Genomic DNA, 22,092 nt, shown 5'->3' on the forward strand with positions numbered 1-22,092 from the left:
AGGCTGCAGCCGCCCTGGCAAACAGCCCTGGAATTGGGGTGCAGACATCTTTTGCTATGAAAGCCCCCGTGGGGTTCCCCTCTTTGTCCTTCTCTTTGCTTCTCAGTATTGGTTAGATTTTTTTCAGTTTGTTACAATAGACCATGCAGTCAGTAAGTAAGGGATGATTTTCAGAAGGGAGATCAAAGACCCAGTGGAGAAGGTGTGCCTCAGGTGAGCCTGCAGCAAAGCTGGGCAGAGCTGGCCCGCAGGCTTCAGATGCCCAGCCGGGAGCTTCCACAGCTAGAAAGGGCAGGTATCCTGAGTCACTACATTAGGGCAGGGTGTGGCCTGCATTTTCTGGCAGCTCCAGTGATGCCCACACTCATGGTCCAGAGACCACACCCTGAGGAACAAGACTCAAGTCTAGCCCAGTGGCTCCCAGCCTCAAATGACCACTGGAATCACCTGGAAAGCTCTTTAAAAACTAGACGCTCCAGCCACACCCCTGATTGATTAAAGCACATTCTCTCCAGGAGTGGAAGCCAGGCATCTGCATTTTTCAAATGAGGTTTCCCAGGTGGTTCCCGCGAGCAGCCAGGGTGGAGAAGGCTGCTCTGGACTCGCCCAGCTCGCGCTTTTACCTGAGGAGACTGAGGCCCAGGGAAGGGAGGCCTGTCCAAGGTGACAACCAGTGAGGGAAAGGCTTAGGGCCTGGGCCAGAGAGCTTCCTTGTCTTCTGTTCTGCACCAGGGCAGGCTGGGAATGGAGCACAGTGGGACTCCAGTGTCACCTCGTGGGCCCAGAACCTCCCTGATTCTGGGGTACGCTCCGGGCTATGCCCCAAGAAGTTGTTATTCGTGTCCCCCACATGTCTCCAGGAAGTGCCATCAGGCCTCCAACAGCCCTGTGGGTGCAAAGCAGATTATCACCCCATTTGCAGGTAGGGAGTCAAGGTTAGAGGGCAGGCCGCTCGTCCCACAGCACAGCTGTCCTGCCTTTGAAATGTCCCGCGCTGTGGAAGCGCCAACTTTGCCCTTACTGATTCTAAGACACGCCTACCCTCCTTTCCCCATCGTACAGTTTCTAAACTTGGGCTGTGTCTGACCAATGAGGCTGATGAAACGTTCAGGCCACCAGACTGGACAGTAAAACGCTAGGATTGTTCCTGGTACTGCCCGTGTGTAGAAGGTGGCAGTTTAGCTGAGTGTCATTAAACTGGCGGCATTACACAGGTCACATGTCACCAGGTGGTGCTTCAGATGCCTTTGAACAGGTCACAGCGCAGCACTGAAACAAGCTGTAGAGAGACCTGTCATCTGCCAGGTGAGCGGCTGAAGGACACTGACTTGGCCAACTCCCCCGGGACAGCCCGTGGGCTTTTTAAGGCAGGGGAGGCTCCTGTCACCAAGCATTTGAGAAGGACTGTCCTGCTTCTCCACATCCTGACTGTATGACCTTGAGCCAGTCAGTCACTGGGACCCTCTTTCCTTTTCTTCCCAGGAAAACGGGATGACGCACCTCATGAGGTGCTGTGAGGATTAAGTAACTTGCACAAACCACAGAGCCCCGTGCCTGGAACATGGGCTGTGCCCCCCTGGCCCCTGTCCTGGTCGACAGGAGCCCCCCAAGGGGACTCCGCTAACACGTGGCCGGGCAGGATTTGAACCCAGGCAGGCTGGCCCCCAGCTCCCACACCCCGATCCGCTCTGCTGCAGTGCCTCCTGGGTCCTGCGACTCTCCCTGCACCCTGGCCCCGCCCCAGCACTCTGCCCTCGCTCCTCCTTCCCCCCACCNCCCCGTCTTGCCCTCAGAGTTGGCAGCTCACCATGGCTGTGTGGCCATTCCTTCCCCCTCCCACTGCCTGCCCAGTCTGGTGGCTCTGCCCACACCCCCCTGCCTACTCAGCCTGCCTTTCTGAAGTCCTTGCTACCTTCCACAGTCAAGCAACCCCTGCCTGCTTCACTCTGCCGCCTGGGGAATACGTCCCTGCTCCCCACACATACACCTCTCCCTCACCTTCCTGCTGCAGGGCCTTCCTCTCTGGGCAGCAGCAGGACAGCAAGAAGCCAACAGGGGATCTGACCTAGGCATGGGGTCAGTTCCCAGCATCCACGCAGTGTCTTCCATGTGCCAGGCATGGTGGGGCCTGGGACCAGTCCCTGAACCCCTCTGAGCCCCAGCTTACCGATTCAAAGACCCGGGTAACCCTAGTAACCCCCTTGGATGCCTTGTAGATTTACCAAAACATGTCAAATGCCCAGCGTGCACCAGGCTGTCAGCAGGTGCCGGTTTTCTGCCACCTTCTCTCCACTCCAGACATCTTCGTTCGTGTACAGAAAGAAGCACCTGGGGAAAATGGGACCTGCCTTACTCACCAGAGAAACTGAGGCAGGCTTGGAGAGGGCTCGTGAGTTGCCCGGGACAATACCTGGTGCTGGCCGTGGTGCCCAGGCTTCCTGGTGCCCAGCCCTGAGAAAACCGCCCCACCCCCCACTCCAGCAGTTGTCTGGGACCCCTCAATCGGTGCAACCCAGCAGCACAAACACACAGGCCTGGGGTGCGCATGTACAGCCAGCTTTATTTCTTTCCATGCTGAGAAATACAGAGGAGCGAACTGGTGAGTGTGGTGCTGGCGGAGGGGAGGGGCAGTTCCCCTGCTCCCTGTGGGACCCGGGAGAGGCCGGGTCAGCTCCCGCAGTCACACCGGGAGGCCACTGTGTCATGCAGCCATCCACCGGGCCCACAACAAAGCGGGGCCAGCAGGGCCACTGTTCCTTCCAGCTTTGACGAGGCCTTGGGGTGCCAGGCCACCTGTGGGGTGGGTGCATTGGGGACCCTCCCTCCCTGCCTTACCTTTGAAGGGTTTCTCATCCTCAGGCCCCATGCTCCTCTCTGACAGAGGAGCTGGTCTTTGGGGTCCTCCACTCCTTCCACACCTTGGAAACCTTGGAAACCCCTTGGATGACTAAAAGACTCTTGAGTTGTTCTTGTCTGAGTGGAAGAACATCCCAGCTGTGCCTGTTCCTGTGGCTTTTCTCACCTGAGCTGCATTTTGCCTGTGGACGAGCGTGCGAGTGCATGCGAGTGCGTGAGAGGCAGTGTCTGCATGGAACTGAGGGGTTCTGGGCATGTGCTGGGCACTGCACACATATACACACGCTGTAGACGGAGCCCCACCTCTGCCATCGTTTGCCCTGGTGCCTTTCTTCTCCCTCAAATACTGAAGCTGAGGACTCTTGGGGCCAGCTGGGAGACTTGTGACTGCTGACCCCTCCTTCCAAAGCTGAGGCCTATGACCTCCCATCTTCCCTGGCCTGACCTGACCTTGCAAATGACACAAATACTCTGGGGTCACCCCCAGACTCCCTCAACAAATAGGGCATCTTTACTTTGGCCTCAAAGTTTCCATAGAGCAAATCCAACCAGCCCTTCCTTTTGGGTGTGTGGAGGCTGGAGTTTATTCCCTGGTCAGGGACTGACTCAGGAGCGCTTACCCCAGAGGGATCCCTCTTCTCCCTTCCCCTCCTGGTGGTCCCTAAGGCTTGGACTGCACTGAGGCTGCGGAGCTCCTGGCAGACAGAGGCTCAGTGCTAACAGACACCCTCCCAGGGGCCTATGTAGAGGGTGGGAGAGACTAATAGGGATCCCAAGGGGGAACATGCTTGGCCAATCTGGGGCCAGTCTGGCTGGGGCTGGGAACCTGCCCTGCTGCTGAGCCGTAGTAACCCCAGCTGCTAGGCAGGGCCTCCCAGGGTAGAGAAGCCTGAAGCACTCGCCTTCGAGAGTCTGGGAGCCACAGCCAATGGGGAACGTGGCCACAGGGGAGGCCCTGTGGACAGAGCCTGTACCAGAGAGAAGCTGGAGCAGAATCCGGGGCCAGAAGCCAGTGGGGAGGCCCAGGGCCCTGCTCAGTCCTTTCAGGCATCCCACTAGGTCCTTAGACAGAATCCGTGGTGTCCAACCCCACCTCTGGCAGGTGGGTATATTCCCAAATCTGAGGCCCTTTCCTCTCCCACACACTGGACCCTTCAGCCAAGCTCTTTCCTCAGTCTTGGAATTCTCTAGACCAGGAAACAATAAACTTGCATAAAACCCTGCTTCCCTACAGAAGCATAAACACTGCTAATGACCTGGGAGCCCATGGGAAGCATCTCAGGGCTGATCCCAAAGCCTCCTCCAGGGAAAGCCCCTGCTGTTTGCGGACAGGACGGCCGGGAGCACAGGGTGAGGCTCAGAGCATTGGGTGAGGCTGGGCCGGGAGCCAGAGCCTGTGGTCCCTCTGAGCCGCTCTGCATGGGGCCCCAAGTCTGTACCCCAGACCATGCCAGGGGAGACCTCAGGACCTCCTTGCTGGCTGAGGGGAGGGGAGGGCAGGTTAGGACCCTAGGAGTTCTCAGTTGGTGCTCCAGACTACAGCACGGGTAGTGAGCAAAAGGCGCACTGGGTCATCCTGGGAGACTCCAGGGACATAGTTCTCGGCAGAGACGCTCCTGAGGCTGAGGGGTTCAGGAAGTGGTCCGTGGGTTGTCTGTCCCTGTTCCGCTCTTCGCCAACATTCCTCTGGGCACCTCCACCCTGCAGTGGGGGATCTAGGTGTGGCCATCGCCTCCTTCTAGGGCAGCCAGAGGTCCCAGGGCACGTGCTCAGTGTCAGCTCGAGCTCTCAGCTTCTGAGGTGAGGGCAGCAGCTGGGAGCGCAGCAGGTATGTGGCACAAGGCATGCAAACACACCTTCTTATCCCTCCTCAAGAAAAATACAAAGATAAAGAAAGTCCCACGTCTTTGCTCCTGGTCATGCAGGGAGCGTGCTGCCCCGCTCCCCACTGCAGTTCACCTGTCCGTGGGGCTGGTTTCTTCTGTCCGGCAGTATGTGCTGCTCAGGAGATACCGGGAAATTGTGGGGAGGAGGAAAAGCCAGAACACTGGGGTCAGAAGGGGGGGCTGTGTCCATGAGATTAGACACATTTCTGGTCGGTTTCACAGTAAATTTAGCTTGCTTGCTTCCTTCCTCTGGCTTTTCCCGTCTGATGTGGACTGAGATGGAGTGACTTGGGAGTTTCCCTCCGAGTTTGTGCTTTTGGAATTTGGGGACAGTCCCATCCTGTCCTCCGTGGGGTGTGGGGTGTGGGTTGGGAGCGCTGAAGCTGGTGTGCTCTGCTGGGGCAGAGGCCGGGCTCCTTCTATTTCTTCTGAACTGTAAGGGAAAGGACAGTGAAGGCAGAGCAGAGCTCAGAACACAGGTTTTCGGGTCCCTGTGTGGAAGATTTGGGTGTTTGTTTCCTGTGGGAAATGGCAATGGGATCAGGGAGTGGTCTGGGGCTCCTGGTGGAACTGCATTCCCGGCAGTGAGAGGGCTGTGGCCTGGATGATTGGTGCAGAGGTGGGCATGTGACCCCTGAATGTAGAACCACTGACGCTTGGATTTCTTTTTTTTTTTTAATGATGATTTTCTGCTTTTTTGTTGCACATAAAAGTTTTTTTAAATATTTTTAATTTATTTATCTTTAGAGGGGAAGGGAAGGAGAGAGGAAGAGAAACATCAATGTATGGTTGCTTCTCGTGCATCCCCTGCCGGGAACTGGCCTGCAACCCAGGCATGTGCCCTGACTGGGAATCGAACCACAATCATCTGGTTCGCAGGCCCGCGCTCAGTCCACTGAGCTACACCAGCCAGGTAACGCTTGAATTTCTTAGTGAAAGCTAATCAGTTCCCTTGACTGCTGTGGGTTCAGTAGTTGTCATGTGCCATCAAAAGAGTCATGACTACTGCCCTGGCTGGTGTAGCTCAGTGGATTGAGCTCGGGCCTGGAAATCAGACGATCATGGTTCGATTCCCAGTCAGGGCACATGCCTGGGTTGCAGGCCAGTTCCCTGCAGGCCAACTCCCAGCAGGGGAAGTACGAAAGGCAACCATACATTGATGTTTCTCTCCCTCTCTCCTTCCCTTTCCCTCTAAAGATAAATAAATAAAATCTTTATAAAAAAGTCATGACTAAGATGACAAGCAGCAGCAGGACAAAGGAGACTGAGCTAATGCCCTGGGCGAGCTAATGCCCTGGGCGAGTGGGCTCCTGCCTCCCACGCACCCGCGTGTCTGTTGGACTCAGAGAGACCGTGGAGAGTGCTTCAGTTCAGGCAGATGGGAAGTGGAGGGTGGGGCTTCCGAACCTAGGCAGGCTGATTACAAACCTGACCTCTTTCCCCTCCTCAGTGGCCAGGGCTGCCCAGCACCCCATGGCGGAATCCCAGGCTTTCTGCCCCATGTTGAACACTCTGTAACCTAGACCAGTGCCTCCCAAACTTAATAATTGGGCTAGAAATCTCAGTAAAATGCAGATTCTGACTCTGTGGGTCTGGCGTGGGGCCCCAGATTCTGCATTTCTGACACGTTCCTGGGTCAGCAGCCACGGCTGCTGGTCCATGGAGTACATTTGACAGAACAAGGTCTTTGGGGGAAAGCTTAGGATGGTCACTGCAAGGGGCTGAGATCCTGGGGGTGCTTCCCAATGCGAGTGTGTGAAGAGAGGGAAGTGGACCACATTGGCTACGTAGCCCAGAGACTCTCAAAGGTTCATGGGCCTGTGAGCAGCTGGGAATCACCCTGGAAAGTGGTTTTCCTGCTTAGATAACTTCCTTGGGCCGCCTCTGGGTGCTCACAGAAGTGGTACTTTCTGAATTCCACCATGTGCATTGTTCGCCTCTGGCCTGTCCCGGCTGTCTCAGCATGGACACTTGTGTGGCAAGCCCACAGTTTACAAAGGCAGGGACATCCATTGCCTCGGGTGAGCTGGGGGCTTCTTCCTACCATTTTAGACCTGAAAAGCCTTACAATCCAACTAGACAGGCACTGGCCCGGGGCCCAGGGCCATTGGAGCCTCTGACTCTTAGGCTTGTGCTCTTTCTCCACCCTTTTCCCTTAAGCTGCTTTCCAGGCATAAGGCGAGTCAGACCACCAGGCCTACTCAGCTGGTCACTGACGGGGACCGAGTTGTTTTCGGGAGTGAGAGGTCAGGCTGTGGCACCCACGGGCTTGTCCCTTCCTTCCAGCACCCCTGCCCCGGGGCCCAGGCTACACCCTCAGCCGTCCTCACAGCAAGCAGGCTGGCACGCAGCCCGGCCTCACCTGCAATGTTGACGGTCACGGCCACAATGATGATGATGATTCCTATGACGATGAAGCTGATGCTGAGCATCCGGGCCAGGCGGCCCAGCCTCCGGGCCCCGTCCAGGTCCCCCTGTTGCACGCTACCTCGAGACTGCAGAGAGAAGGTGGCAGAGAACTCAGGAAGGCTGTCCTCGGCAGCCCTGTGGGGTCCTGGCCTGGGCCTCAGGAACATACCCGGTCCCCACTGTAACTGACACTGTAGCCGCCTGGACTCAAGAGGCAGGGACACCAACCCAGCCTGCCCCTGGCTGGCTGAGGACAGCTGGAAGCAGAACCAAGAAATGCAGAATCACAGAAGCTCAGGGTGGAACAGTGGAGACCAAGGGCCTGAGAGGGTGGACCAGGCCCAGGCTACACTGAGCTGGTGGGAGCAGGTAAGCCAGGCCCCTGCAGACCCCGCCCAGGCTCACAGCTGTGGCTGCACCAAGGGGCTATGGCTGTCCCTGTGGCTTTTTCTCTGGCCCGATGGGTCTGCCTCCGTTTCTCTGTGACCCCCTCTTGCCACAAAAGAAAAAAAAGTCCTTGGTCCTCCCTACCCAGGAACCACAGGCCTGCTCTGCCAAGCCCCTCCCAGATCACACCAGAAAGGCAGGGCCTGGGGGGAGGGAGCCACCCATGGCTTCACAGGGGCCCCACTTGGCACTTCACTCCTTAGTGAGCCTGGGCTTTCTTGGCCCCGTGCCATGTGGTGAAACCAGGGGGGTGTGGGGGGCATCCTCAGAGGCCCCAGGGGGCTCGGTAGGTGGTGTGTCCCAGGAAATACCATGGTGGTCCTGTGCCCCTGCCAGGGATGGTGCACTCGTCAACTTGCTGGCAAGGGCTGGCCTGTGACCTCGAGTTCTGGTGCTCCTGGTGTTTCCCGGGCCTCTAGAACAGGCAGGCGCAGGCAGGAGCCCGTGAACCATGTGACTGCCTTGGGCCACTTATTTGGTTATTTATTTTCTGATCATTTGAGACCCCTGAGTTCAGAATGGAAATGTAGTCAAGTACCTTGATGATGATGACGACGACGATGATGACGACAACAATGATGATGACTCACTGTGCCCTTATTCTGTACCAGGCAGCTTGCTCAGGACTGTACCAAAATTATCTTTTAGCCTCGAGCCATCCTCTGAGGTTGGCCGTGCTGCCCACTTTTGAAGTTCAGAGAGGCTACCCTGCCCCTCTCTGTGCTCTCCACATGGGCACCCCTCCCCAAAGTTCTGCCCCCTTTACCTGTCAGAGTCCTGACCAACCCCACTCCCACCCTCACCCCATGGTTCCCCGTTTCAAGCTCCTCCCGGGCCAGCCCCACTCTCCTGTCACTGGGCCACCCAACCCGCTGTGCCCCAAACCATAGTTTCCCAAGTCTGTTCCTGGCCTGGCACTTGCCCAAGCTCCAGTTATCGGCAGCAGCCTGGAGTCCTCCCACTTCCTCTGTGACTCCTCTCCCCCCCCTTCTACTAATCAGTTTCCGTTCTTGGTCAATTGCATTGCGACTCCCCTCTCTAGGTCCTTTGCACCTTCCCTAGTTCCAGGCGCCACTTCTCACGCAAGCCACGACAACCACCTCCTGAAGATCCGCCAGCCCCAAGCTCCCTTCTTCTTCATTCCACCCCCCAAACCACAATTTCACTCCACAGAGAGTTACACCAGGCCCTGGGCCAGGCCTCTGGATGCAGCAGTGTGCAAGGGATTTCCAAGCCCCAGCCCACAGAGACTCCAGCCTGGTGGGGAAGCTGGCCTCCTCTGTGACCACACAAATAGAGGTGAATTCGCAACTGTGGGGAGTGATAGAAAAAGGGGTCCCTGGTACTATGAGACCTTATTAAAGGGGAAAATCCAAGAAGACTTCCTGGAAGAAGGACATTTAGACTGAGATGTGAAGGCTGAATAAGACTTTTTTAAAAAGATTTTATTTATTTTTAGAAAGGGGTAGGGAAGGAGAAAGAGAGGGAGAAATATTAATGTGTGGTTGCCTCTTGTGCATCCCCTACTGAGGACCTGGCCCATAACCCAGGCATGTGCCCTGACTGGGAATCGAACCAGCAACCCTTTGGTTCTCAGGCCGGCACCTAATCCACTGAGCCACACCAGCCAGGACTGAAGGCTGAGTAAGACTTAAATAGACCTTTTTCAAAAGGAAGAAGAGTATTGCAGGCAGAGAAAAAAGCTGTATAAAGACCCCGAGGGAGACCCTGCACGGCAATCATGTAGCTGCACAATAAATACATCATGTCTGAGGGAAGCAGGAGGAACTAGATAGAGGCCAGTGTGGATGGAGCTCAGAGTAAGCAAGAGGAGGGTGGAGCCAGGCCACGCAGGACTCTGCCCACACAGGAAGGAGGTTGGTTATTGCCGGAGGAGCAGCGGGAGGCAGTGAAGATGAAAGATTAAGGCAGAGGAATGTTTTCTAGAAAGGCTTATGGGATCAGAGAAGAAGTTGGAATTCAGGAGCTGATGCACAAGATTGGCAAGATGTCGGTGACTGAGTTAATCACTCCCTCCCAGTATCTTCCATGGTCACCCGCTGTCCACAGACCAAAGACCAAACTCAGGTTAGCTTTGCAGTTCCTGGTTTTACCCTCTCCTGTTCTCTCCCACAACCTCTGGGCCCAGCCAATCTGAGCCACCCAGGGTGTGAGCGCCAACTTCCACGTGCCTTTGCTTGTGCTGTTCCTCTGGCCTGCATGCTTGCTCTCACAATACCACTTGTCTACCTCCTCTCCATCCTTCAAGGGCTTGCCCCAATGCCACCTCCTCTGTGAAGCCCACCAAGATTCCTCCACCTTCATAGGAATACTAATTATCCCTAACATTATTCGAAAATGTACCTTGTGTCAGGGACTATGTTAAATGCTTGCCATCCACTAAAGCTTTTTATCCTCCGCTGAGTTAGTGGTTGTTACCAGGCCATTTACAGATGAGGACCTGGAACAAGGAGGCATCGTGAGAGAAGCAACCAGAGACGTGGAGAAAGGCCAGATGAAGAAGGGGCCTGGCTCTCACAAAACAGAATCCGGATTTTGCCCTGTTGGGGAGTGCCCAACCAGCTGAGACAAACAGAGGATTTCTCTAAGACAGAAAAAGACCCAGTGCGGAGGGAGGGGTGAAGAGACCGGGGAGTGACGAGCACCCTAGGGTCCCAGGGCAACAGCAGATCTGGTCCTGAGCAAAGGGATGAACCGTAGACAGCGGACAAGAGCGCTCCCATTGGTGGAGACTGGCTGAATGTGGGTGCAGGTGACCTCACACCTGGTCAGGTCTGTAGGCGGATCTGGGCAGGAAGTTGAGTGTTTGTGCCTCTGGATCTCAGAGCTATCAGTGACAATAGACTGACATTCAGTGAGAGGGAAAAAGAAGGTGGATCTGGTTTCAGGAGGGCGGTTTAGAGTGGCGGTCGGGCAACAGCCCATCCCGAGACTCGCCAGCCCACCGGACACGGTGGGCGCCCAGCCAGGAGCAGGTGTGTCCTCCAGCTCCCTAGAAGGGCACCCTGCTGAGCACACACGTTCTGGAGCCAGACCTCCCGGCTCCTGTCCCCGTTCCATCATTTACTAACTGTGTGACCCTGCACAGGTGGCTTTCCTTTTCTACGCTTCGATTTCCTCATCAGGTAAAATCAGTGCCCACCTCACTGGGTTTTGGTGGAGATTAACTGAGACCACACAAGTACGGGGCTCAGCGTGGTGCCGGCAAGAGGAAGTGCTCAGTGATACAGTGATGGAATACTTTGGTTGTTAACAGGAGGTCCCCTGCCCTCCGCTGAGTCTGGGAAGGATGAAGGAGCGTAACCCACCAACTTGGGCAGGGGAGGGCAGACCCCTGGTAGAGGACATGCCTCTCTGGTGGGTCTTGGTGAAATTCGAGGCACTGCTTTCAGAGCCGCCCAGCGAGGGCGCTAATCGCATGCCGACTGCGTGGCCAGGAACCTGCCTCTCCTCCGTTCTCTGTCCTTCCTCCTCTTGACGGCGGCAGGATGGGAGGATGGGGAAGACCCTCCTGTATCTGCGTCCCGGTGGAGCACAGTCCTTGTTCCATCCTCATGCTCCACGCCCAACCTCCTCCTGCTCTGGCAGTTGCTCCGTGAGTAGCAAAGCCTCATTGCTGAGCTGCGTGCTACAGCTCCCGTTTTGGGGAGAGGATCCTAGCGTCGCCCCTCCTGGACTCCCCCTCTCTGGCTCTCCCCGCCCCAAATACAACCATAAGAATTCCTGACCTTTCTAACGTGCCTCAGCTCGGTCCCTACCTCTCTAGTCCCACTCCACTGCCCTAGCCCACCCCCTGGGCATATTTCCTCCGGAGACTGCATCAGCCCCCTGCTCACTGGTCTCTCTGCTCCTCCGTTGCCCCGTCCAACCTCTTCTGAGCGGCCAGGGGGAGGTCTGTGAAAGGCAAGCCTGGTCCCATACAAGGGATACATTTTTATGCCACTGTGCCTCTGCACGTACTGTTTCCGCTGGGATGCTTTTTCTCGTGACCATATTCCCACCTCAACGGCTCCTCCTCGTCCTTCAAGAGCCACCCCCAGTGAAACTTTCGTGGACTCCCACAAACAGGTCATCGGCCCTCCTTGGGGTTCCCACAGCCCTGTTCTCTTTTTCTCTCTTACCACCTGGTAGCTGTGCCAGTCTTTTTCTTCAGCCTGTAAGCTCCTGGAAGGTAGGGATCATGCATCCTCAACCCTGGTACCCTTATGTGACTGGGGGGAAGACACCAGTAGGTACCCGGGCGTTGCTGAGGAAGTGGAGGATGAAAGCAGAGAGCAGAAGAGTGAGAGGGGTGTCTGTTTTCTAACCATCGAACCAGCCAGTGGAAGGCTCACAAGTGACAGGGATTAACGAAAGGAGTAAGGGTAGCAAGTCCCACAGGAAGGATATCTGGCATCCGGGGCGTGGCCCTGCCTCCTGACCCATGCCACCCCCAGCTCTCTGCATGGCCAGCCCAGGTCACTAGACTCAGGACTTCAATGCCAAGGCCACACTGCGGGGACAAGAAGGCAACATGACAGAAAGGCTTCAGGGGTGTCTAGGAGGTTGGGCTTTAAAGACTCTGGAGCTACCTTGAGTCACCGTGACCAAGGGGCTGGTCCTTGGCTGTAAGCCTGGCGGGCAGGGGGAGAGGAGCAGGGTCTGAGAGGAGTCCTGCCTTACCTTCCAGAGAAATGCCTGTGAGCGCAGCGTCATTCAGGGCCACAGGGCAAGGGGCACAGGTAGCTGCTTGGGGAGGAGAAACAGGGAGGGGAGGACCTGGGAGGATTATGGGTGTCACACGGAGCCCAGTCCCTTCTCTGCCCACGAAGCCGCCAGGCCTTGCTTCCCAGTCACAGCGGACCTGACCTTGGCTGCTCTGCTGTGTCAGGCCTTGTGTCCACAGTGCAGTGTGAACCTCTCCACTGTGCTGCGGGTCTTGGCTTTCTGATCTGTGACACGGAGGGGAAATCACTGCCTTTGGGAGCAGAACCCTACTTTTAGGTGTAGAAGTTTCTCACCACTAGCTGGCACTTCTATCTGAATCCACCCCTCCCTGTCCGCACCCCCCCCCTTAATTACCAAACAAAAGGTCCACTCCTGCCCTGGCTGGTGTGGCTTAGTGGATTGAGCACAGGCCTGCGAACCACATGATCGCGGTTCGATTCCCAGTCAGGGCACATGCCTGAGTTGCAGGCCAGTTCCCAGTAGAGGACTCACAAGAGGCAACCATACATTGATATTTCTCTCCTTCTCTCCTTCCCTTCCTCTCTAAAGATAAATAAATAAAATCTTTTTAAAAAAAGGTCCACTCCTTAACTGCAAGGGTGGAAGAAGACCCTTCATTTCTTTAAAAAAAATTTATTATTGATTAAAGAAAGAGAAACATGGATTTGTTGTTCTCCTCATTTGTACATTCATTTGTCAATTCTTATATATGCCCTCACTGAGGCTTGAACCTGCAACCTCGGTGTATGAGACGATGCTCTAACCAACCGAGCTACCCGGCCAGGGCACCTTCTTTTCTTTTTATGAGTAAGGGCCAGCTGCTCTCTCCTCCCCACTTGAGTGGCATCATCTCCTTGTACTAATGGCTTAAGTGGAAGGCACAAGAACAGTTGCAGCAATGATTGTAACGACTGTGATGACAGACCACTGCGACTGCAGCGGCTGTGGGAACGGTGCGGAAAAGAGGAATTCAGGCTAACAGAGGAGGGAAGAAAGACACTGGCGAAGTCTGAGAGCGTGCAGGGGTTGGGTGCGGTGCTGGGAGAGCTGAAACCAGCCATGGGATGACCAAGGGAGGTGATTCTCCTCGCCCCCCCCCCCCCCACAGCCTCTCTCTGCAACAAAGCAGTTGCTTCAGGAATGCCCTGACTGGAGGTTAACCCTGCAGTTGCTGAAGAGTGGGGAGCAGTGGTGGGGGGCTCCGGGAGGAGTCAGGCAGCTACACTGGTAGATGGGCGAAACTGGAAATGCTTGGGCACCTGGTATAGCAGCTAGTTACCAACAGATTCGGAAGCTTGTCAGTATTTTAAGCCAGCTGCCCAGCTGACTGTCAGGCCTGCTTTGGACTCTGCACTCTTGTTGAGTGAACGGATGAATACACAAATGAATGGCAGCGAGCCTGCAACACGTCAGTTAAACAGTGAGGTCACTGAAACTGTCCGAGAAAAGGTGTGTTGAAGCCGCTCTGGACCCTCTGCAGCGCGGCCGCGTGTGGCAGGGACAACCTGCAGGGGAGGGGCTGCTCAGAGGCGCCCACCACGCCACAGACAGGGCCGCCCACCCGCCCTGGGTGGTGCGATGGGGGTGAGACTTCACTGTCCCTGAACTGGGTAGAGTCAGAATTGCCTGTCCTTGGGGATCTGCCCTTCCCCCCGGCATTGCAGTTCCATTCAGTGTAAGAACAGCATCACTTGCACCTACTGCGTGCGCTCCCAGCACTTNAATTCAGGCTAACAGAGGAGGGAAGAAAGACACTGGCGAAGTCTGAGAGCGTGCAGGGGTCGGATGCGGTGCTGGGAGAGCTGAAACCAGCCATGGGATGACCAAGGGAGGTGATTCTCCTCGCCCCCCCCACAGCCTCTCTCTGCAACAAAGCAGTTGCTTCGGGAATGCCCTGACTGGAGGTTAACCCTGCAGTTGCTGAAGAGTGGGGAGCAGTGGTGGGGGGCTCCGGGAGGAGTCAGGCAGCTACACTGGTAGATGGGCAAAACTGGAAATGCTTGGGCACCTGGGATAGCAGCTAGTTTTACCAACAGATTCGGAAGCTTGTCAGTATTTTAAGCCAGCTGCCCAGCTGACTGTCAGGCCTGCTTTGGACTCTGCACTCTTGTTGAGTGAACGGATGAATGCACAAATGAATGGCAGTGAGCCCTGCAACATGTCAGTTAAACAGTGAGGTCACTGAAACTGTCTGAGAAAAGGTGTGTTGAAGCCACTCTGGACCCTCTGCAGCGCGGCCGCGTGTGGCAGGGACAACCTGCAGGGGAGAGGCTGCTCAGAGGCGCCCACCACGCCACAGACAGGGCCACCCACCCGCCCTGGGTGGTGCGATGGGGGTGAGACTTCACTGTCCCTGAACTGGGTAGAGTCAGAATTGCCTGTCCCTGGGGATCTGCCCTTCCCCCCGGCATTGCAGTTCCATTCAGTGTAAGAACAGCATCGCTTGCACCTACTGCGTGCGCTCCCAGCACTTGGTGCTTTCACTCGTATTAATTCATCTAATCCTCCCAAGGACACTGAGGTAGATGGTTTTATAGCACCTATTTTACAGAGGAGGAAACTGAGGCTGAGGTTTGGACATGGCCATGTGGCTTAGAAGGGACAGAACTGAGACTCTCACCCAAGTCTGATGCATGTTTTATCACTGTTGTCAAGCCAAGGCCTGATGCCTGGGGCCGGCTGTCCTCATGGACAGGAGACCTCGCCAGCATCGAGGAACAGGGGGCCATTCTCAGCCTGACCCAGAAGTAAAATGGATGAAGCCAGCCTTGCCCTGGCCACCGCAGGAGGCTCCCGGGAGGCCTGGTTCTGAGCAAGGCTGAGTGTGGACAACTCCTCAGATACAGCCCCTGAACCACCAGCCCGCAGGCCACTGTCAAAGGCTGTGTAGTGGGTAGGAAGCCACCATGGGAAGGATGCTGCGGGTCCATTGTCTTCCCCTGAAGGATTTGGGGTCAGGGAGAACAGGAGTCAGTGGTGGGGGCACAGGGAAACAGAGAAGGGAAATTCCTCCTGCCCTGCACAAGGTTTGGCTTCCCTGGGAGGGGCACACCATCCTCATCCCCAGAGGGAGATGCAGGGTGGGACCATGGAGAGAACACTGGGGTCAGCTTGCAGCTGATGTGGCTCTTGCCAGTTGTGTGACCGTGGACAACATACTGTTCTGTGCATCGCAGGTGCCTCATCTGTTAAGTGGGGACATTTAGCCAGACTCTGTGAGCCGCGTGTCAGGACACGCTCTGCAGACAGTAAGCTGTAGAAAAGCTGCCGGGGATGGGGGCTTCCAGCCCAGATCAAAGGCTTGGCCCTTCACCTGGTAACCAGTGGGAGGGCCTCAGACGAGGAGTTCTGAAGTCTGTCGCAGGACCCGAGACACCAGCCCAGGAGACTGACTGCCTTTCCACGCTCTCTGGCCCTCCTTCACCCTAATGCTGCTTGGGTGGGACCAAGGGTTTCGGCCCTGGGTGAGTAACTGAACCCCTCCCTCCCTGGGAAGTGGGAGTTTCCTATGAAGTTGACCAGCTCCCAGAAGAGGGAAGATAGCTGTGGGCCCACCCAATAGTGCTTCTCACGTGGGTGTCCTCTGATTCAGGGGGCAGGCTGTGGAGTGAGTGGGAACAGAGCTTGGCGGCCGGGCACCCCGTCCTGGGCTCCCAGTCACTAGCTAGCAGGTTATTTCACAGGCCCATACTTCAGTTTTCTCACCTGCACACTGAGAGTAGTAACAACACCTAGACCTCACAGAATTGTAGTCTGACTTAAATGAGATAATGTATAAAGTATCTGGACCAGTGCCTAACATTTAGCAAGCACATGGTGTTAGTAATACTCCCTCACCCCTGGGCTTCCTCCGGTTCCTTCTCTCTGGCTCCTGACAGTTCCCTTTAGAAATTCATTTCCACAACTATGTTCCGCACTTGCCTTGGCTCCTCCTCTGAAGTCTCAAGCCCCAGTCTCTCTCTCACCCTTGCTGTCTCATAGCACCTGCCCTTTGACCTCTCCGAGCCCCAGCCTGTGACCAGCCTTCGTCTCTGCCAAGGCTGGAGCCATCTTCCCGGCCTTGCTCCCTCCCAGTCCAGCCAGATCCTGGCGCGCATCTTCTGTGCCATCTGGTCCTGCCCTCAGGGCGATTCTGCCATCCCCAGGTTTGGGTGGGCCCAGTGCCACATCAGTGACTCTCTGTCTGCAGCTGGACAGCCTGCAGCAGGCTGACAACAGCTCAGGCCCATGGTCTCCAGCCTCAGCAGAGCCCTCGAGCCATTGACCCGTCCGTCCCTAGTCACCGCTCCTCTCCTCTGCCATCAGGCCCTTATTTCTCAGCAAACCACCTTGCCCTCCCTGGTCCTGGCAGCATGGGTCCCCTGCAGCATGAACCAACTTCCTTTCCCTTGAGTTTCTATCTGCTTCTGCCCTCACAGCCTCTCCTTCCCAGGAGCTCCTTCCCAGGTCCTTCTTCTGAGTCCCATTGCGCTGCTCTTCAGGGAAACTCACCTTGTCCATCATTTCTGCCCAAGCTTATCCACCACCAGGGTCCCCAGGCCCTCAGGGGTCTGTGACTGCCCAAGCCAGGGGACACTCCCATCCTTACCAAACCTGATCTCTGCACAGTGTTTGACGACTCCCTCTTTCTTCCCACTCACTCCTACCTGGATGTCTCTCCCTCTTTCCCAGTTTTCCTCCCACCTCCTGGGATCTTCATTCCAAAAACCTTTTCCGTCCTCTTCCCTCTGCCCGCCCCTTACGTGCTGTGTGGTGCGGAGCTTTCTCTGAGGCAGTTCCACTGTTTGGGGGGTGAATGCCCGGGAGCCAAAAGCAATCACTGCTCCCACCTCCTCAGCAGTTCCCTCCTCGGCGCCTGCCTCGCTGGGCCCGCTGCTTAGCTCAGGCCCTCGCTGCCTGGGCCGTCTCAAGAGCCTCCTGCGTGTGGGGTCTCCCTGACCCCCATCCTGCCCGTTCTTGTTCATTTCCCACAATGCTGTTGGGTATGGGTTTTAAAATATAATCTGGCCACACCACACCTCTGCCTACATTTTTTTAGCGGCCCCTGAGAGCACTAGGATGGAGGTTACATTCCCGGGGCAGGCCCTTGCCCGCCTCCCTGCACCAGCCCATCAGCCCGCTCCCGCCTCCTTCTCATGCCGAACAGGCCCATTCTTGTCTGACCACTTCCCAAAGCCTAACGTGGTGCAGGGAGCGTAGAGACATGTTCATTCGCGGGGTCCGGATTATCCCGCACCACTTAGTTCCCTCCAAACAGGCACCTCGCCGTTCAAGAGAATGGTTGATGGAATGGAAGGCCTGTGGTACCAATGAGGAGGTTCCCCTGCTTCCGCCATGGTCCCGGCCACACCACTCTGACCTGCAGCCCCGTGTAGGTCCCCTCCCCGAATGCCGGACTCAAAAGGGCCCTGTTGGCCCCTCCTTTCACCCTACACAGGACCGATCCTCCAAAATGGAAATCTGACCACACGACTCTCTGACTCCAAACCCTACGGAGCTTGAAAGTGTTACGCCAGGTGTGAACAAAGCCAGTCGCCAAGGGACCCCATACTGCCTGATTCCATTTATATAAAACCCCCAGAAGAGGCCAATCCACACAGACAGAGAGATCAGCAGTCGCTCAGGTTTGGGACGGATTAGGGAAGACGGGGCAGGGGGTGGGGGCAGTGATAGAAAAAAGGCACAGTTTCTTTTGGAGGTGAGAAAAATGTTCTAACGTGGGGTGTGGCCATGGTTGCACCGCACTGTGAATATACTGAAAGTCATTGAACCATGCGCTTTAGGCGGGTGACTTGTATGCGATGTGAGTCATACTTCAAAGATCTGAAAGACACCCACAGCAAACCCGTGGTGCTTCCCAACCCTCACCAGGGAGACGGGCCGCTGCCGCAGAATGGCCGTTTTGGTGCAGCAGCGGCCTGCCTGCCTTAGGCACGCTCTAGGGCCCGTCCCACTTCACCCTCGCGCGGCGCCACAAGGTAGGTGCTGAGGCGACAGCCCATTTTGCAGATGGGAATATTGAGAAGAGAGGTTTGAGTCACTTGCCCGGAGCAACACAATACCTTGTCATTTTGTCTAGCATGAATACTTCTCACAACGGGTTGTAGGGATCTGTTTACAAGTTTCTCCCGCTGGCCTGGAGGCTCCCGGGAATCGGCGATGGTGTCTGCTCTAGTACCCTGTTCCCTGCCCCTGGCCCGGTGGCAATCACGCCTGACTCAAGAACTTGAGGAGGACATGGAAATTCGAGAGTGGGCTCGCCGGTTTCACAGTCTGGGGCTCAGGTTTCCTATGACAAAGGCAGCTCTACCTGCCTGCCTGTACGCTGCCACCCCCACCAGGGGACAGATTCTAGCAACTGGGTTCCCCTGGGCCCTTGTGTGGTTTTCCTCCCCAAAGCTGCCTCCCCTCCTGGGCTTGTCCTCGTGATGGAGAGGCAGCCCCGCCCAGAGCGCTGGCTGCACCTGGGGCTTGGCCCTGCCCCCAGCTGTCCCGGAGTGCAGCGGGCACGCGGGAAGCTCCTAAAGACCCCACCCTGGGGCCTGCCCAGCCCTGGCTCTTGTGCTCACGCCAAGTCCCTCTGACTTAGGCACACTGCCAGTGTGCCCTGACATCCTGGCAGGTGTGCTGGGTTTGGTGGGGGCTGGGGAAGGTGTCCCCATCTGGGGACTGGGCATCAGTGGGGTAGACACAGAAGTGTGAGAAAATAGGGACTTTCTAAGAGGACAGCCAGGAGCAGCAACAGTGACCACAGCTCCACGGGGCTTGGTGATAGATGACTCAGCAGTGATGTCACTGGAGAGGGAAGCAGACAGTCTCTCCCCACCCAGTCCTCTGGCCTCGGCCGGCCCCGGACTAGCCGGACTAGCCGTTCACAGCCCCCGGCTCCCAACTTCATTCCAGAAGTCCCTTCCTGCCCCATCTCTCTCTCTCTCTCTCTCTCTCTCTCTTCTTCTTCTTCTTCTTCTTCTTCCTAGACCTCAAAAGTCACATCTAGTGACATTTTCCATGGCCCCTCTGTCAGGAGCTCTATCCCAATGTCTTGGTTTGGGGACAGTCTGAGGCAATGTATTCAAAACCCTACAGCACAAGTGTGTGAGAAGCCAAGGTGGGCCCACGTACCCTCCTTGGCAAATCCAGCCGCGCCCTCTGCCACATTTTCACCTGGGGCTCAGACCTCCCCTACCCTGAGGACAGATGCGAAATCAGTACAGGCACCAAGGCCCAGAGGGCCCCAGCAAGCGCCTGGGGAGCCAGGTCCCTGGGCCCCCAGTGCGTGGCAGGAAATCAGAGCCCCCTCTGGCTCTTGGAAATCAGAGCTGGTAAAGGGTCCAGGAGCGCCCAGGGGGCCCCGGGTGAGGTGCAGGGGCCACTGTTGGGGGGCTGGCTCCCCTCCCGAGAATGTGGGCCCTGGCGCTCCATGCCAACTGCAACCTCTGCTGATAATACAGCTCTGCTCAGGAATGACCGACTCCTCAGGAGACCCCTCTGCCACCCCGCCACCAAAGACAAGACCCCACTTCTGCTATCTTTCTGTAGTTAGGAATTTAGACCCAGGGGGCTCCCTGGGGCCCCCTACCCAGCAGGGCTGTGTGCAAAGTCAAGCTGGATCCAGAAGCAGAGGCGAAAGAGGACAGCAAACAAAAGCTCCCCTGACCCCTGGGCCCTTCCCCCAGGGGGAGCAGTGGGCCAGCCGAGAGAAGAAGTCTTGCCCCCTGGCCCCTAGCACCCAGCTCTCCTTTTCCTGCGCCCACACCAGGCACCAGGGAGCGTGCCTGCTGCCCCTGGGCCCAGCCCCTGCCCTGGAGCAAACGGCAGCACTTACCATGATAGAAAAGATGAGGGGGATGAGGTTGAGGGGCCAGACGGGGCAGAAACAGGAGGCGATGGCCAGGACGAGGTAATCTCGGGGGACCTCTTGGTCCTGGGCATAGGAGGTAGTGGCAACAGAAGACGCTCGTCTGGAGCTGGTGCGAGAGGGCGACCGGGGGAGTGAAGCCTCCTGGGGTCCCCTGGGCGCTGCCTTGAAGGGCAAGCCATGGCCATTCTGCTCCAGGTCCAGAGCCCCTGACAGGGATTTGGACAGCTTCTGGGGCTTGTCATCTTTGTCCCCCACCTTGGTGAGAAGCATCTCCATCTCAGGCAGGTCTGGGGGTGAGGTGGTGCCGGGCTCCTGCGCCAGGGGAAACTGAGGCTGCACGGGGTTGGCCATGTCGGCTTGGGCCTTGGGCTGCTTCAGTTCCAGGCTGTGATAAGGGGGTTCCAGAGGGACCTCAGCGCACCATTCCTCAGCCCAGCCTGGGGTCCTACAGGTCAGAGGCAGAAGTGTCCCCAGGGAGCAAAGGCCAGCTGTAGATTGGGAGGGTTGGCTTCTCCAGGCCAACAGAGTTCAGAGTCTGGGTCCTGCCTGCAGCCCAGCAGAGCTCCTGGGAGCTGGAGACTTCAATTCCGTTCAAGTTGGAGGTCAACTTTGCTGGTGCTGCTGACAGCACAGATGGGCGGGGAAGCAACAGAAAGCAGCTTCAGGAGCTGAGGGAAGATGCTTCTCTCCAGACTGAGGCTTAGGCTAAGTCAGGGCGGCTGTGTGTGTGTGTGTGTGTGTGTGTGTGTGTGTGTGTCTACTCACCGCAAGGCCTCCCTCCCTGTCTGCCCTCCTCAGAGATGCTTTCCCTTTTCAATTCCCCTCTCCCCAGAGACCAGCCCAGCAGCGTTCTGCCTCTGCCCCAGCCCAGCCCTGCTCTGCCCAGCCTGGCCCAGCCCAGAGGGACTCGGGCCGGCCTCTGCTTTCCATTGCAGCCACAAGACTTGCTTCTCCGAGCTGGGGGCTCTGGATAGGCAAAAAGACAGAGTGGGCCTCAAGGGGGTGTGTCTTCAACTGTCCTGGGAAACCTAGCCCTCCGCTTTTCCTCCACTGGAGCAGGCTGCTGCTTCCTCCTACCTGTAGGGAGACACCAGGCCCTGAATCCCGACCATGATCTCCAGCTCCCGGAGGCATGAAGGCCAGGCTCTGGGAGCCAAGGGCAGATCAAGCACCAGTGAGGCCCCTGCAGGATCTTGCCGGGACTCAGAGGGCCCTCTGAGGGGGTTTCTGAGCTGCTCACCAAGGTGACGGGCAGAGGGGTGTTGGGGAGTGTTGGCCCCATCTCCTGCCTATCAGAACTTTTCTGCCGTGCCAAAGAGTAGGCAAATAGTATGTCCTCCTATTAGCGGCCCCTGGGGGCGCATGCTGACTCTGAAGGCCTTGGTCCTGGCTGTCTGTCTGCTCTGATTCTTGGTGTCTTTGTTCCCTTACGTCTCCTCCCTTCGTTTCTGCCTCCTTTTCTATGTCCTGCATCTCTTTCTCTGTCCCCAGAACAGTGACCTGGAACCACCAGGGTGTGCATCTGTGTGTCTGTGTGTGTGGTTTACAGGAGGGGGCAACTAAGTTCCAGGCCCTGGGGTTGTGCACAAGAGGAGATGGGAAGTTGGAAATGAAAGGGGCCTAAGAGGGGTCGTGGTTCAAATCCATTTGGATCACAGATTAGAGGACCAAGGCCTGGACAGGGAATGAGACACCCGTCCCAAGCTGCATCCTCACCAGACACCAATCTCTGGTCGGATCTGGTTCGGGGGCTAGTTTGAAGCAAAGCGAACTGGTTTAGCAGAGAGAAATGGCTTTGGGTTGTGTCTCCAGCTGGCTTCCACACGCTGCTTCCAACGGCCACAGAGGGAGGCGAGGAGCCCCATGCATTTGGGGGGGGGTGCTAGAAGGACTCCTGGAGGCAAA

General features: G+C 56.8%; 1 protein-coding gene across 2 annotated transcripts; it reads right to left on the reverse strand.

Moving 5' to 3' along the window:
* Nucleotides 1-2,535: 2,535 nt before the first annotated feature.
* Nucleotides 2,536-20,973, reverse strand: TRARG1 (trafficking regulator of GLUT4 (SLC2A4) 1). 2 transcript variants are annotated; one of them, XM_037070092.1, is made up of 3 exons: nucleotides 20,152-20,969; nucleotides 7,105-7,237; nucleotides 2,536-5,175 (listed from the first exon to the last, which is right to left on the reverse strand). In XM_037070092.1, exons 1-3 carry the CDS (start codon nucleotides 20,536-20,538, stop codon nucleotides 5,162-5,164), a joined length of 534 nt encoding a protein of 177 aa, XP_036925987.1. In that variant the 5' UTR covers nucleotides 20,539-20,969; the 3' UTR covers nucleotides 2,536-5,161. The 2 variants fall into 2 exon arrangements, with proteins under 2 accessions (XP_036925987.1, XP_036925986.1); XM_037070091.1 differs by lacking the exon at nucleotides 2,536-5,175 and adding an exon at nucleotides 5,176-5,233 and having other exon boundaries at nucleotides 20,152-20,973.
* Nucleotides 20,974-22,092: the final 1,119 nt, after the last annotated feature.

This window comes from Sturnira hondurensis, unplaced genomic scaffold (genome assembly GCF_014824575.4).
Source record: "Sturnira hondurensis isolate 20B ecotype Veracruz unplaced genomic scaffold, ASM1482457v3 Scaffold0018728, whole genome shotgun sequence".
Taxonomy (NCBI): domain Eukaryota; kingdom Metazoa; phylum Chordata; class Mammalia; order Chiroptera; family Phyllostomidae; genus Sturnira; species Sturnira hondurensis.

Bases quoted from the DNA above. Each gene is read 5' to 3' on its own strand.
- TRARG1 (XM_037070091.1), bottom strand. From the start codon at position 20,538: ATGGCCAACCCCGTGCAGCCTCAGTTTCCCCTGGCGCAGGAGCCCGGC. The intron at 7,238-20,151 runs GTAAGTGCTGCC...TTCTCTCTGCAG, and splicing joins CCCTCATCTTTTCTATCATG to TCTCGAGGTAGCGTGCAACA. The intron at 5,234-7,104 runs GTGAGGCCGGGC...TCTTCCACACAG, and splicing joins CGTGACCGTCAACATTGCAG to GGACCCGAAAACCTGTGTTC.